This window comes from Panthera uncia, chromosome A2 (assembly GCF_023721935.1).
Source record: "Panthera uncia isolate 11264 chromosome A2, Puncia_PCG_1.0, whole genome shotgun sequence".
Lineage (NCBI taxonomy): Eukaryota > Metazoa > Chordata > Mammalia > Carnivora > Felidae > Panthera > Panthera uncia.
In genome coordinates, this window is record NC_064816.1 from 101,326,936 (window position 1) to 101,342,965 (window position 16,030).

Genomic DNA, 16,030 nt, shown 5'->3' on the forward strand with positions numbered 1-16,030 from the left:
AAAAAAACGTTAAAAAAAAAAATTTAAAAAAAGAATCAGACACTTAATTGACTGAGCCATCCAGGTGCCTCTGGAGGCAGATATTGTAAGTAATTAATTTTAATACAAGATACAAGGAAAAATGCAGTTTCAAGCTCCATTGCTCTTCAGAAGGAGGGATGAATCCTATAGGGGGATCTGGGAATGCTTTTATTGGAAATGGCATTTAAACTGATCCTTCATAGATAAGAATAATTTATAGATGAACAGTAACTGTGCTTACTAAATTCAATTAAGCTATTCGTTTATTTTCAGTGAGACATCTTGTCCAAAATATAGATTCTGTAATATCAACATTTACCATCAAACATTTGACTGAATAAGAATATTGCTAGTTTATTTTTTCAGAATTCCTCAACCACACATCTCATAACTTTATATTTCTCTAAGTTATAGTTGTTGTTTTTTTTTTCCACTTAAAGTAAGTGTGATGATGTGATATCACCATCTCAGGCTTCAATCATTTGACTAGATCTCCAGATGATTTCCTTCTTCTGGCATACCTAGGGTCTAAAACGATACATGCTAATACATGAATTGTGTACTATAAAAGCCTAATGTTGTATACATATTATTCAAATGAATAGTATTTAATACTAAATAAATAAATACAAGACAAAATGAAGTATGGTAAAAACTGGACAGAATTTATTACCATTTAAAATATGATGAATAACAATTTTCTGGTAGTCAGGAAGCCCGGAGACATATAGAGACAGAGGCACATTATCAGCAGCAGCAAGGTGACTGATGAGCGTGTCTACTCCCAGCTACCTAGTCAAAAAGAGATCTAGATCAGCACTACATTCCCCAACCACAGCCTCTTATTTTGATGGCTGTCAAGCTTTCTTACTGCCAAGATACTTTTTTTTTTTTAATCAATTAGACTTCCAGGGTCTTGACCTATTTTTATTCTTCCAGTTTATGATTGTCCTGGCATCATTTCTTTCCAACTGTGTGTCCTGGTGAGATAAATTCCCTATCTCACTCATTGACATCCTCAACCTCAATGTCTTTTCATTCCAACAGGTTACAAAACCCTGATTATGAATCAGTTCCCTTGTGCAGCCAGAATTCCGAGCCCTGTAAGAGATAGCTACATGCACCATTTTCTCCAAGAATAGGCTTCAGTGCTCCTTAGAAGTTCAAATATATATTTTTACAGAAATTTGTAGGGTCATGAGTGAGGCAAGAGTGTAATTTAAAAAAAAAAAGCTATATACCTGGAACAAATCAACCATTTGACTGGTAAGGACTTGATTTTCATGAACTTTAGTGAATTCAGAAGAGTCCAACATAAACACCAAACATGTAAGCTGATTAAACTCCCTGAAAAATAAACCAAATAACTCATATTTTCTTTGTAGCTCATTATCTTCCAGTAGATTACTGTACATGTGAAGTCAAACTACAATCTAACGGTGATTTGGTGAAAATAAAATCTGAATAAGGAGAATTAATTAAGTGGTTTTTATGTTAAAGAGCCCAGCTTATGAGAAATCATGCATATCAATCTCTTAAGTATAGAAAGCTGTGATAACAGAAATAAAAATTTCAAGTGTGGGCCAGAGTACTCTCCTCTCCAAAAGATTCTTGAACGGGGACAGTCAACCTTCAAACTCACCTCCACCTCTTTTTAAATGTATTTTATTTACAAATCTTTTAAAATTCTATGCAGACATTCCTATTGTTTACAGTATAACACAAAAGCATGATATTACAGTTTTTTTTTAATTTTACTACCCTTTATATTTTAGGCATTGCTCAGAGAATAATATTCCTACATCCTTATTTCCACATACTTGGTTAATTAATGTGGTATTTTGATAATTTAAGTTTAATTTATTTTACAATAATTTTATAGAGAATGTTAAGAGGCTCCCTATTTATAAAATTTGCTTTATTTTCACTGTATTATTTACCAACAGAACAAAACATGTTTTGAGTATTTGGGGAACTTGTAACTTTCTTACCCAGGTAATGAACATTATTCTCTCTCCCTCTTTTTTTTTTTTTTTTGTTTGTTTCTGTTCAGTTATTTTTTGATTGTAGTAAGAACAATTAAAATGAGATATACCATCTTAACAATTTTTTATTTTTTATTTCTTTAAGTGTATTTAGTTATTTTGAGAGAGAAGAAGAATGAGAGTGATAGGAGAGGGGAAGAGAGAGGGAGAGAGAAAATCCCAAGCAGGCTTTGCACTGTCAGCACAGAGCCCAACGCAGGGCTCGAACTCATGAACTATGAGATTAAGACCTGAGCCGAAATCAAGAGTCTGATGCTTTAACTGACTGAGCCACCCAGGTGCCCCAACAATTTTTTAAGTGCATAATACAGCGTTGTTACTCTAGGCAAAATGCTGTGCACTATATCTCCAGAATTTACTCATCTTGCATAACTGAAACTTTATACCTGTTGAACAGCATTTCTCCATTTCACCTCCCTACCCCCCCACCCCCCAACCCGCCCAGATCCTGGCAATCACCACTCTACTTTCTGTTTCTGGTTTGACTTTTTTAGATTTCTCATGCAAATGGAATCATCCGATATTTGTCCTTCTGTGACTGGCATATGTCACATAGCATAACGTCCTCCAAGTTCACCCACGTTGTTGCGTATGGCAGTATTGCCATCTTTTTAAAGCTGCATAATATTCCATTTTGTGTATGAACCACATGGATAGAGATATTCATTCATCCATCAGTGGACTTCTGGATTGCTTCCATATCTTAACTATTGTGAATAATACCGCAATAAACATGAGAGTGCAGATATCTCTTTGAGATCTTGATTTTAATTCTTTTGGGTAGACACCCAGAAGTGTCATTACTGGATCATTGGCATTTCTGTTTTGAATTTTTTGAGGAGCCTTCACACTGTTCTCCATAGTGGCCACACCATTTTGCATTGTCACCAATAGTGTAAACGTGTTCCAATGTCTCCATATCAACACACTTAATGCCTTTTTATAATTGTTATTATAGACATACTAACATGTGTGAGATGTTATCCTGTGGTTTGACTTGCATTTCCCTAATGATTAATGATATTGAGAATCTTTTTCTGTGCCTGTTTGCCATTTGTATAACTTCTTTGGAGAAATGTCTCTTCAAGTATTTAGCTCAATTTTTAATCAGATTATTTGTTTTTATTGGTATTGAAGTGTAGGAGTTCCTTACATATTTTGGATTTTAATCCCTTATCAGATAAATAGTTTGCTTTCAAAATTTAACTAGACTCACTTAGGTAACACCTGTGGTCTTTTTTTTTTTTTTTTTGGTAAAAGTTTCTTTTGTGTATATTAAAATTTATTCAACCTGGTTTAATAGTAAATTTGTCTTTTTCTAATTGAGATAAAATTCACTACTTACCAATCTGAAGTGTACAATTTAGTGGTTTTTAGTATATTCACAACCTTGTGAAACCATCATTACTCTCTAATTCCAGAACATGTCCGTCTCCCCCCACAAAAAATCTTGTACCTGTTGGAAGTCAATCTCAATTCTCTCTTCCCATATCCTCTGGCAAAAAATAAAATATTTTTTTACTTTAAGTCCCTGAGTTTGTGATAGTTTGTTACATAGCAATATTGCAGATAAGTTGACTTAGCCACAGATCTATAATTACTGTTATATAATGCATGTATATTTTATTTAAATCTATTTATTATGATGATCTTTTTCTATGTACTGTTCCTCCTTTTACATTTCTTACCCTGATTAAGTAATTTTCCATTATCATTGATATGTTCGAATTTCTTACTGTGACATGAGAGACCTTTGCTAAAATAACCCCAAATGATTTTTCTTTTTAAAACTTTTTCATGTTTTTATGTATTTATTTTGAAGGAGAGAGAGGGAAAGAGAGAGAGCAGGGAAAAGACAGAGAGAGGGAGAGAAAGAATCCCAAGCAGACCCCGTGCTGCCAGTGCAGAGCCTGAAGTGGGGCTGGAACCCACGAACTATGAGATCATCACTTGAGCTGAAAGCAAAAGTTGAAAGCTTAGGGGCGCCTGGGTGGCTCAGTCGGTTAAGCCTCCGACTTCAGCTCAGGTCACGATCTCGCGGTCCGTGAGTTCGAGCCCCGCATCGGGCTCTGGGCTGATGGCTCAGAGCCTGGAGCCTGCTTCTGATTCTGTGTCTCCCTCTCTCTCTGCCCCTCCCCCGTTCATGCTCTCTCTCTGTCTCAACAATAAATAAACTTAAAAAAAAAAAAAAGTTGAAAGCTTAGCCATCTGAGCCACCCAGGTACCCCCCACATGATTTTTCCAGCTTTCTATATCATACTATTTTCCACTGTCTCCTCACATACGTAGGCTAAATTCCTGCCACATTGTGCTTCTTGCTTTTCTCTCAATGTGCCAGTCATTTTAAAAAATAAAAATATTTATGTTAGAATTTGAAAAGCAATTCATCATTTTATTTTACAGAATATTTATTATTAATCTGTAAAAGTTGACATGTTCAATGTATCTTCAAAGTTAATTTCTCTTCATTTACAACTTTATCTTACCGCACATTAGCATTTAGAATTCTAAAGATCCTCTATTTAATGTTATTGTCAAACAATATAAACTGTAGCACAAGAGAAGGAAATTCATACCACCTCATTTTCTCATTCCCAAGAACCAGTGTTGTTATATCATTTCCACCTAACCAAATATAATTTAATTGGTATGTATCCCTGTTTCCAAGGAGATTTCAAATTCATTGGCATTTTCCAGTAACATATTGACAAACACATTAAATCCTAGAAATGTGCCAATACTTTCCCTGCCCTGGTCAGCCAAAAGCAAATCCACCATTCCCATCCAGAGTCTAGTAACAATAGCTACAATGCACTTGCGGAGGTTTAGGTGGTCATAGGTATCCCAGAAATAGCTTACAACAAATTTTACCTTCTGTGCCTTGATGAAATATTGTTTACTTCCTTCACAACCTGGAATATTTTTACTTATTCTTCAAGATTAGTCCAAATGACTTCCTGTGAGGTCACTTCTGTTTTCCTGATAGAGTTAGCCCTTCATTCTCCTTGCTTCTCACAGCACTATTCCAATATCTATCACATGAATAGGTTTTATTTTTTTGTTTTCATGTCTTTCTTCCAAATAGCCTCTCATTTATTTAAGGACATTGATTTTAAGTTAATTATCTTTGGTTTCCTAGCCCTAGCCCAGTGAGTGCTGGGACAAGGGTGCTGAATAGATGTTTGCAGTAGCCATGATGCTTCCCTCCCCTCTCTAACACATGCACGCATCATTTACTTATTTTTTATTAATTAAGTAATTAATTTTTAAATTTACATCCAAGTTAGTTAGCATATAGTGTAACAATGATTGGAGGAATACATTCCTTAATGCCCCTTACCCATTTAGCCCATTCCCCCTCCTACAACCCCTCAAGCAACACTCTGTTTGTTTTCTGTATTTAAGAGTTTCTTATGTTTTGTCCTCCTCCCTGTTTTTATATTATTTTTTCTTCCCTTCCCTTATGTTCATGTGTTTTGTATCTTAAATTCCTCAGATGAGTGAAGTCATACGATATTTGTCTTTCTCTGACTAATTTCGTTTAGCATAATACTCTCCAGTTCCATCCATGTAGTTGCAAATGGCAAGATTTCATTCTTTGTGATTGCCGAGTAATACTCCATTGTATATGTATACCACATCTTCTTTATCCATTCATCCATCGATGGGCGACATTTGGGCTCTTTCCATACTTTGGCTATTCTCAATAGCACTGCTATAAACATTGGGGTACATGTGCCCATTCGAAACAGCACACTTGTATCCCTTGGATAAATACCTAGTAGTTCAATTGCTGGGTTGTAACATAGTTCTATTTTTAATTTTTTGAGGAACCTGCATACTGTTTTCCAGAGTGGTTGCACCAGTTTGCATTCCCACCAGCAGTGCAAAAGAGATCCTCTTTCTCCGCATTCTCGCCAACATCTGTTGTTGCCTGAGTTGTTCATGTTAGCCATTCTGACAGGTGTGAGGTGGTATCTCATTGTAGTTTTGATTTGTATTTCCCTGATGATGAGTGATATTGAGCATGTTTTCATGTGTCTGTTAGCCATCTGGATGTCTTCTTTGGAGATGTGTCTATTCATGTCTTTTACCCATGTCTTCACTAGATTATTTGTTTTTTGATGCACCCGTCATTACTGAGCTTGTTTCTTGTTTCATAAATCTTTCAGAAATTACATTGGCCTGGAGAAAATATATTCAATATCCCATTGTTATAGTGGTAAACCTCAGCATTAGTATGTCTGTTGCAGATTCCTACATGTGAAAACACTCTTCACCTAATGTACCTTGACTCCCAGAAAGGCAACAGAAGCAGAGATGCCACACACAAAGAGTTTGGAGTATCGCACCCAAGACCTCAACTCCAAATGGAAAAAAAAGTCCTGCAACCACCACAATCTGAAATGAAAGTCAACATATGGGAAATAAAGCCTCCTGATTTCAGTTACAAACTGTATACATCTTTGAGATTTCCAGAAAAACCATCAAGGATTATTAAGGAAAAACAAGGGAAGGAAAAAAAAGTTAATTTCCCAGAAACAATGCTTCACCTGCCCAGCATAAGGAATCATCCCAAGAAGCCCATATCTCCAGAGTTTATAACTACATTCCCACATATGGATTCAAATGAAGTGAAGTTAATGTTTGTGAAGAGTGGAAAGTATCCAATTGGTGTATACTTCAATCCAAAACCACACGACTTTCGACAGGTACAAAAAGCATTTGAATCAAGAAAACAAAACAGATAAGGAGAAATACATATTATTTTTTACTCATTTCTTAATTATGACTAGTATTACATGAGCAAAAAGGTATGTACATATAATATGTGTAAGTCTGCATCTTGATTTCCCAAGAAACAATACAGTTCAAATTCAGCAATAAGTGACAGAAGAGAGAGGTAGGACCCTGGTTAATGTTTCTGTTGTGGTTTTATCTATCATGTAGATGACCTTTCTTAGTTTTGAGAATAGTTCGGGCTTAGATGTGATTGGAGAACAGATCTCAATTGCCAGTTTACAATCTAGAAGTAATAGAATCAATTCATGGAATGAATGGATGAACAAATAAAAATTGACAAAGGCGGTATTATATTACTTTCATTAATCTTTCCAGTGGTTAATAATCTAAATAATATGTGGGCAAGAATTAGATTCATAATTAAAATGATGGCGGGGAACATATATTTAAGGAGATTCAAATGATTCAAAATGTTGTTCCTCTAGAATATGAATATATTTTATCCTTAGGTCTATAATTTAACACATAAATATGACTCTTGCTTAGTAATGAGAGAAGCAATAGGACTGATAAAACAAACAAGAAAAATAGCTACAAAAAAGAATAAATTTATTCCAGTGGAAAATATGAGAAAATATAACTTGCCCTCTGGGATCAGTTTATCTATCCTTGCTCTCTAACTTTCTAATAATTTTGGACAAGTTATTAAGCCTCTTATTTATAACATGGGATAACAATACTTCATATTATATGGCTCTTTTAAGTAATGAAGGAGACAATTATACACAAAGTGCTTACAACAGGGTCTTTGAGGTCTGTTGAGGCATTCAATGAATGTTAACTGTTAGGAGCTCTTAGGATAAAAGCTAGAAGATTCAAGAAGCCTTGATCTATAACATTCTTTACTCATTTAAAGCATGTAAATCTTTCTATTTGCAGTAAATGGAGTATATTACTTTCGGAAATGAGAGGAAGTCAGTTAAATCGCAAATGTCATTGCTTTATTCAAAAATTTTACTAGTTACGGTTGCAATTATAAGACATGAATAAGTAAAGTTCAAGGAATGGGAGACATTCTAATTTTCGCTGAATTAATTTGTTTTTATGAAAAAGTGAATTGGAGACAGTGCAATATAAACTGTGCAACCACCAGATGTCAGTGTAATGTTTTTTAAACTAACAGTGCTTCAATTGTATTTGACTGAAGAGTGAAAATCTTGTATCAGGATTTCTGCTGAGACTTTGAATATTTTCCTATTTGCCCGGGGCAGAACCTAGAGTCACTCACTAGGATGACTCTAACTTCTGCTTGATCTCATCTTTTCATGCCACAATGATTCAGCTTTCAAACAGAGACGTTTGTGGTATTTTATTTAATTTTAGCTTCTGGAAGTATACAGATGCTATTTCAGGTCATATTAGTTCATTTAAACCGTCTTTAAAAAGTACTTTGTGGTATAGTTTGCTGAAAACAACCAGTAATTACTCTATTCCAGTCTCAGCAAATTCTTTTAGCTTTGCTAAATATTACGTCCTTGAAATAAACTTAGCTCCAGAAATAAAACATGTAACCTTATTGGCATTTAAGATTAAGTGCAAATTTCGATTCGATTCCTTTAATTTCATGCTGTTTAAAATGTTATTTCTGATTTATTCACATGAGGATATTTGAAGCACTCTGTTCTACTATAAAATGAATTGGTTATACAGTATCTTGAATGGGATTATTCTTTCAGATGTTCATACACAAGTTTTAAATGCTATAACAAAATCATCAAAATTGCATTTTACCAGTGAAATAATTAATACTTGTAAAAATCACATTCCAAATGTAATGCTAGTAATAAACAGTATTTATGTTTAATCTTCTCTTTACATATCTAGTATCAACATAATTTACCAAACTTTGTGACAACTTTTGAAAGGGACCCTTTTGGATTAAAATTTAAGTCCAGACACTTAAGTACAGGTAAGTCATTATCATGAAGTTATGAACACAGCAAAAAACAAACTTTCTGCGTTATATCTTAATGCTAAATCTTGTAAAAACATATCACTAAAATGGTGTTTTTAACCTATCACCTTTAATAATACGGCAATTTTTTAAATGCCCACTTAATTAATGGAAACAATGCACTTACTTTGTTATCTACAACTTTTAATATGCTGTTGAAGATTGAGTTTTTAAGTCAAAGTGTTTTGTATAGAGAACCAATAGAGTAAGTGCTTCGGAGTATAGACCAAGAAGCAAGCTGCATAGCTTTGAATCTTGTCTTCACTATCCCCAAGTTACCTAAACTGTCTATTTATTGGTTTACCCATCTATAAATGGGAATGGTAATAACTGAATCTCTATCATGGAATTATTGTGAGCAATAAATCTATCATACATATTTCGATCATATATAATGTTTACATAGCACATGTTGTCGTGTACATGGTAAATACATACAAACACACACTTTATGTGAATAGTGCTTGTCTAGAGTTAACTTGTATTATACAGTGTTACTGTGGTGCCATGTGAATAGTGCTTGTCTAGAGTTAACTTGTATTATACAGTGTTACTTATTTGGACAAGAGTGATAATACATGCATGCTATATTTACATACTGTAGTTATATATCAGTTAAAAAAAACAATATGATCTTAATGGTGGTTGTGAGTAATGGGAAAATGGTTGAATTTTATCTTCTTCTTTTAAAAATTGGAATCAAGTATTTTAAAAAAATGTTTAATATTTATTTATTTTTGAGAGAGAGAGACAGAGCATGAGCAGGGGAGGAACAGAGAGAGAGAGAGAGAGAGACATAATCTGAAGCAGGCTCCAGGCTCCAAGCTGTCAGCACAGAACCCGACATGGGGCTAGAACTCATGAAGGGTGAGATCATGACCTGAGCCAAAGTCAGACGCTTAATGACTGAGCCACCCAGGCACCCCTAGAATCAAGTAGTTTTACAATTATGAAGTTAAGATAATTTATTTCTAAATGACGTACATGTTTTAGCATAGATTATATTGATAAAAGTCTTGTCTGTGTGTGTAATTAAAATGGGACACGTCAACTTTTCTTACTATATATATAAGTCACTATGGAAAAAAATGCCAAGGAAACTTTATAAGACCCAGACTCTGATATCAAGAAATTTGTAAGTAAAATTTAAGGTAGAATGCAAAATATGCCATTCAAATCACAAAGCACTACTGAGAAGTTTAAAAAGAGATTTCCAGGGAAATAAAAGGTGGGATTAGAATTAGAGTTTGAAGAACATTAATTCCTGTAGAAATGGTGGGCAAGATAAGCAACATTTTATTTAGATCTGCATTATAAATTGTCCATCAATTTGTCGCTCCTAGGCCCTGATTTCCTACTATATTCTGAGAGATATGAACAAAGACCGATGTAATTGTTATGTTTCTCATTTGTCTCCATATCTCTAGTACATGGGTGTCAGTCGCTGAAAGATGATAAACAGAAGAACAATATAGAAAGATTTATCACTTACAAGCCTCATGAATGCACCTGGGACCCACAGCTGATTTTACCAAAAGCCCCATGGCCCATTCAATCAGCTTCATACACGGTGAGCACGACTCTTTTTTTTTTTTTTAGTGTTTATTTTTGAGACAGAGAGAAGCAGAGCATGAATGGGGGAGGGTCAGAGGGAGAGGGAGACACAGAATCCGAAGCAGGCTCCAGGCTCTGAGCTGTCAGTACAGAGCCCGACGTGGGGCTTGAACTCAGGAGCCATGAGATCATGACGTGAGCCAAAGTCAGACACTCAACCAACTGAGCCACCCAGGCGCCCCATGAGCGTGACTCTTTCTCTACAGCTGTTGGGAAATGTCTCCAACACTGTTATTAATGATTACCTTGATGTAGGAATTTTTAATTTATTGTTAGCGTATATAGTGAAAGATATTCTTGTTTTGTAAAGTAAAGCAGAACTATCTCTGCTTTTTCTTAAAAAGCAAACAGGGAAATATCTAGAATTTTGGATTTCTTTTCTTAGTACAAAGATAGTTGGTAGGGTGGATTGAGGCCTGCACATTGTGAAGAATTTTCCCCAAGTTTACTCCCACCTCATTTGGAGCAACCCATTGAGTGAATTGCACTCAAGTAAGAAGGCCTGACAAGAAGACTTTGTCATACACTCTTTGCAAGATGTTGAGAAAACAAACGTTTACCGGGACTCAAATTCCACCCTGGACAAGTAAGGCTGCTTTGTATCCCTGTACAACCAAGAATAGCAAGATGTGCATGTGGCACACAGAGCAAGCTTTTAAAGCAAAGATCATTACATAGCAATTTTAAAAAGATAAACAATTAAAGTCAATAAATGTTTGTTTTCACTAACTTCCTTTGTGTAATCTTCCTTAAGAGACATAGAAGGCAACGAGATGTGTACAGTGCATTTATGGATCGTGTGGAAGAGAAGTTTACCCAAACATGCAAGAACAGGTGGGCAAACACTTCAAGCTTTGTTGTTGAACACTTACATTAACTTGTTAGAGTTGCTGCTCAAATGATCCTTTCAATAATACGTTCTTTATCCCATAGAAGCTCTATCACAAGAACTATAAATGAAATATTTGCATGATGTTTAAACCATTTTAAGTGGAGTCTGAAAGAATCCAATTCCTTGATCCAAGATGAATTATTATTTTCCTAGGTTCAGTGAAATCCTGGAAAACTGTCAGTGACTGTGTCTGTCCATATCCCTTCAGGCTTTCTTATTCTAGATCATTTCTGCCAACATGCCAATAGTTAGTATCTGCACCTCCTTGCCCAAGGCTCTCCCTGGCTGCCGTCAGAAGTGCTGGGGGTTAATATCTCCCAGCTGCAGCCCTCAGGTAATAATGGAGGCGATTGTTTTATGCTGCTCCCCAGCGTCCTCCAGGGGGCTAACCTCCAGTTGTTCCGTAGCTACTTCACTCTGTTGGCTTCCTTCCTATCTCACTGACCCACGTGCTTACCTTGCCACCATTTTACCTTCATCTGGAGACCACCTCTGGTAGGACCAGAGTTTTGGCTAAGCGTCTGCTTCTGGGGGCACCTAAATCATGACACCCTAAGGCAGTAGTGTAATGATCTTAGAAGGCAGAAAGCCTGGCTTTGAATCCCAGCCTGGCTACATGATCTTGGACCGATTATGCAACCACACTCAACCTCAGTTCTTCACCTGTAAAATTTGAATAATATATGCTGTCCCAGATGCAGACAAGGGGGTGGTCACCTTATAGCTGACTCATTATAGCTTCCCTTACCTCTCTTTATTAGCTTGTAAATATCATCTATGGGAAAGAGGTGGGAGGGCAGATTAATAGACTGAATAGAGTTTGGGTTTGAGATTTAGTAAAAAATGGACTCAAATTCTAACCAAATCACCTATAAATATAATCTTGGATGATTTGCTTAAGTTTTCTGAATCAATCTTTCTTAGGTTTTAGGAGAATTAAGTGAAATAGTATATATAAACTACTGGTAAAGACCCTCATATCTTTTGGATTCACTTATTATTGATTATTATTGTTAATGATAATATAGAGATAGGGCTTTGCACAACCATAGAAAAATTACTTAATTGTCTATGTCTCAGTTTTCTCATCTGTAAAATGAAAATACTAAAAGCACAAATTTCATAAAGTTGTTGAAAAGTCAAAACTTTGTAAAACACATGGAACATGGCAATGACACTGAGTGATTACTATGTTAAGCATTTGATTAATAAAAATTAAAAAAAACTATGCATCTTGCCTGTGTAAAACAAGTTTCCAGGAACTAGTCAAGAGTTGACTGAAAATTAAGAGAGGAAAAGAGAGTTGTGGGTGGGAAGGAGAGAGAGACAGAGAGAAAGGCTCTTTAGTAAGATAAACCTATGGTCTTATGTATACGCAAGGAACCCAGAGAATGAACAGTCAGCAGACAGCTATCTCTAAGAGGAACAGATTACAGATGAATATATAAAGAGATCAGTGTCCAGAAAAGTGTGTTCAAATGGACAAGACTTTATTTTATGTTTGCACGTGGTAGATATGAGATCACTCCACGAATGACGTAGGATGTGGACTTATTCTTACAAAGTTTACAAAGTGGTTGTTTCAAATTGCAAAGATCCTGCTGTGCATGAGTGTAGACCACCATAGCAATAGCAGGGTCTTCTCCTCTATAGATGATTTTTTACTTGAGCTTAGTAATTAGGGGCCCCATGCTAACTGCTGTCTTAGTCAAATACAGGCTCCACTTACAAAGGAAATGACAGGGCAGTCCATCACCAAGTTACTTAAATCAGTTTCAGAAAATCATAGACTCCTGCTAACTGCATCATTATAAACTAAGTGGCTTCATTCTTCACAAGAATTTCACCCTTCCTAGCTGCCACTGGGAAGCATCTTCTCTTAACTTGAAGAGCAAATCTACCTCGATATCCCACAGGTTTCTCAAAATTAAAGAAAATAATAATCTGAAATTATAGTCCTCTCTTATTTTTTTTTCTTGATATACTTAGCATATTGAACCCTGTGATGGTTCAAACAAATGACTATTTTTCTCAAACATGACTTTCAAATGTGCTGTGTTGGGTCTTTATCTCTTCAGCTTGAGAACATCTTTGGCAGATCCTATAGATTTTCAATCATTTTATTTGTACCAGGAATGTGTTTTCTGTAATTCCAGCTCACATTAAGCCATGAAAAAGCTCAGGCTATAATAAAAGGTATATGCGATTCCTGCAGTACCTGGGTGGCCCAGTTGGTTAAGTGTCTGGCTCTTGATTTCAGCTCAGGTCATGATTTCACAGTTTGTGTAACTGAGCCCCACATCAGGCTCTGTGCTGATAGCACCGAGTCTGCTTGGGATTCTCACTCTTTGCCCCTTCCCTGCTCTCTCTCTCTCTCAAAATAAATAAATAAACATTAAAAAAAGGTATATATGATTTCTTACCTCATACCATGCATAAAGAAATCAATTCATATGGATTATAGATCCAAATGTGAAAGGAAAAAAATAATGCTTCTAAAATAAATTTTGGGAAAATAAGTGATATCTTAAACAAGACCAAAAAAAGGGGGTGGGGAGTTATCCATAAAGAAAAAACTTATGAAAATGCTCAACATAAGCATTAAAACTCTAAACTTTCATTCATCAAATGACACGAATAGGAATGAAAGGCAGCTATAGAACTCATGCAAATAAATATGAAATAGACAAGCAGTTCAGGAGAAAATAGTAGGTGTTTCACAGAAGAGGATATCTAAATGACTATACTTACGAAGATGTGTTCATCTTCATAAGTCTCAGGGAAATGCAGTCAGGAAACACAATGGAATACTATTGTACACCTGCCAGAATAACTAAAATGAAAAAGAGAGAGAAGATGAAGCATTGGTAAAGGTATGAAGCGACTAAAATTCCTCTATAGTGCTTGAGGGAGTGTAAATTGGGACTGGTACTTTGGAAAACTATTTGGCAATATATTCTAAAGTTGAATGTGTGTATAACATATGACATGACATTTCATTCTTAGTGTATTTATCTAAGATATACGCAGTATATATGCATGTACTTTTAGATATGTACAGGAATATTCATAGCAAAATTATTTGTTATAATCTTCAAACTAGAAACAAGCCTAATGCCAATAAATAGTAGAATGGATGAAGTGTGGTATATTTACACAAAGGATTACCAAACAGCAAAGGAAATGAACAAAGTGTTACTATTTGCATCTACATGGATGAGTTTCACAAACATACTGATGAGTAAAAAAAAAAAAAAGATAGATGCATTATATACCTTATATAGTTATTCCATTTTATAGAAAAAAAAAACACTTGCCTATGTGTAAGAAATCAAGAAGTTGATTTCCTTTGACTCAAAGGGACAGAGTGCAAGGAGGAGTTTCTAGGCCCTGGAAATGTAACAATTCCTGACCCAGGTGGTGGTAATGTAGACGTATTCCATTTGTGATATTTCACAGAAATACACATTTAATATGCATACACTATGCTGCATAATGTAAAACTTTAATAAAAAGTTAACAAGGGGAAGTTTTCTTCTAATTGCCTTAAATTTCACAAATAAATAAATAATAAGTCCTCATCTGTTCTAGATTAAAACTTTAATCTCACAACTAGTTTGTTCTCCTCACCTCAACCAAAGCCTACCCTGTGGCTCAGGGCTTTACAGTGATGAAAGGAACATCATCTCCTTTTTCTCTTTCTACACTTCTCCCATCACACACCATTGCCTCTTGGTCTGCCTTTTATCTGCAAGGTGTTGGTGCCCAAAGGAGAAATGGGAAGGGCAAAGGTAGCAACAGGGACAAAAACCTCAGGTAGGAGAGACAGTTGTAAGCAGACAGTGACATTGCCTGTATGGCAGATGTCCACACAGTTACTTGCTTGTGGAGCCCATTTTGGGCATGCGTCTTTGTCCTACACAGGGACCTCATTCTGTACAGTCCTTTGATAGGGACTAAACTTCATCATCTCACTATCAGCAGTCCACCTCACTACTTCTTACAGGTAGACCCAAGTCCTGTCCAGACAGCCTTCTTGGTAGGGCTACCCACAAGATGGCTGGAGCCTAGCTTTCTCATGAGTCTTGTGTGTTCAGGGAACACTCCATACAGCCCACCAAATGGGAGCATGTGGATGGCCCCATATTTTCCTTTTTCCTTTCCCTGACACTGTGAGCCACCCTTCTTTTAATCTCTAGGTAAGAAGTAGGCACCCTTCTCTATGATCAAATGCATACCTTCTGAAACCTCCTGGGGATATAGACGAAACTACCCCTCCTCCAGGAACTCCCATACTGCTTTGCGCTGAAGGACACCGCAGTGGTGTCTGCATTTTCTGAAGCTCAGCAAGAAGCCACCCGTACATACCTGCAGGTTTCCTCCTCTTATAGGCAACCACCATCTCTATTCTCCATAAATGGTAATGTTGAGAATTTCTGAATTGGCTTTGCAGGGTTCACCATCTTTCCTTTCTCACAGGAGTAAGAATGTGTACTCTACAATGCTTCCCCCCAAGGATAATGATGCCTACTTAAAGAAAAAAAAAACATACATTTAGAGTTTTAATCATTTATTTACTTAATGAGGATGAAGTAGAAAGTGACAGTATGAGACAAGGAAAATATACCTTTTAAAAAGTCCTGTGGGAATATGTCTTCTAGCGGCTTGTTTCCTTGTGTTTTCAGCTTTGGGGATTTTGTC

General features: G+C 35.9%; 1 protein-coding gene across 1 annotated transcript; it reads left to right on the forward strand.

Moving 5' to 3' along the window:
• Positions 1 to 6,387: 6,387 nt before the first annotated feature.
• LOC125929957 (uncharacterized) lies at positions 6,388 to 12,529 on the forward strand. Its single transcript, XM_049641556.1, has 4 exons — positions 6,388 to 6,778; positions 8,694 to 8,778; positions 10,251 to 10,393; positions 11,192 to 12,529. The coding sequence occupies exons 1-4, from the start codon at positions 6,437 to 6,439 to the stop codon at positions 11,312 to 11,314; spliced, it is 693 nt and encodes a 230-aa protein (XP_049497513.1). The 5' UTR covers positions 6,388 to 6,436; the 3' UTR covers positions 11,315 to 12,529.
• The last annotated feature ends 3,501 nt before the right edge of the window (positions 12,530 to 16,030 follow it).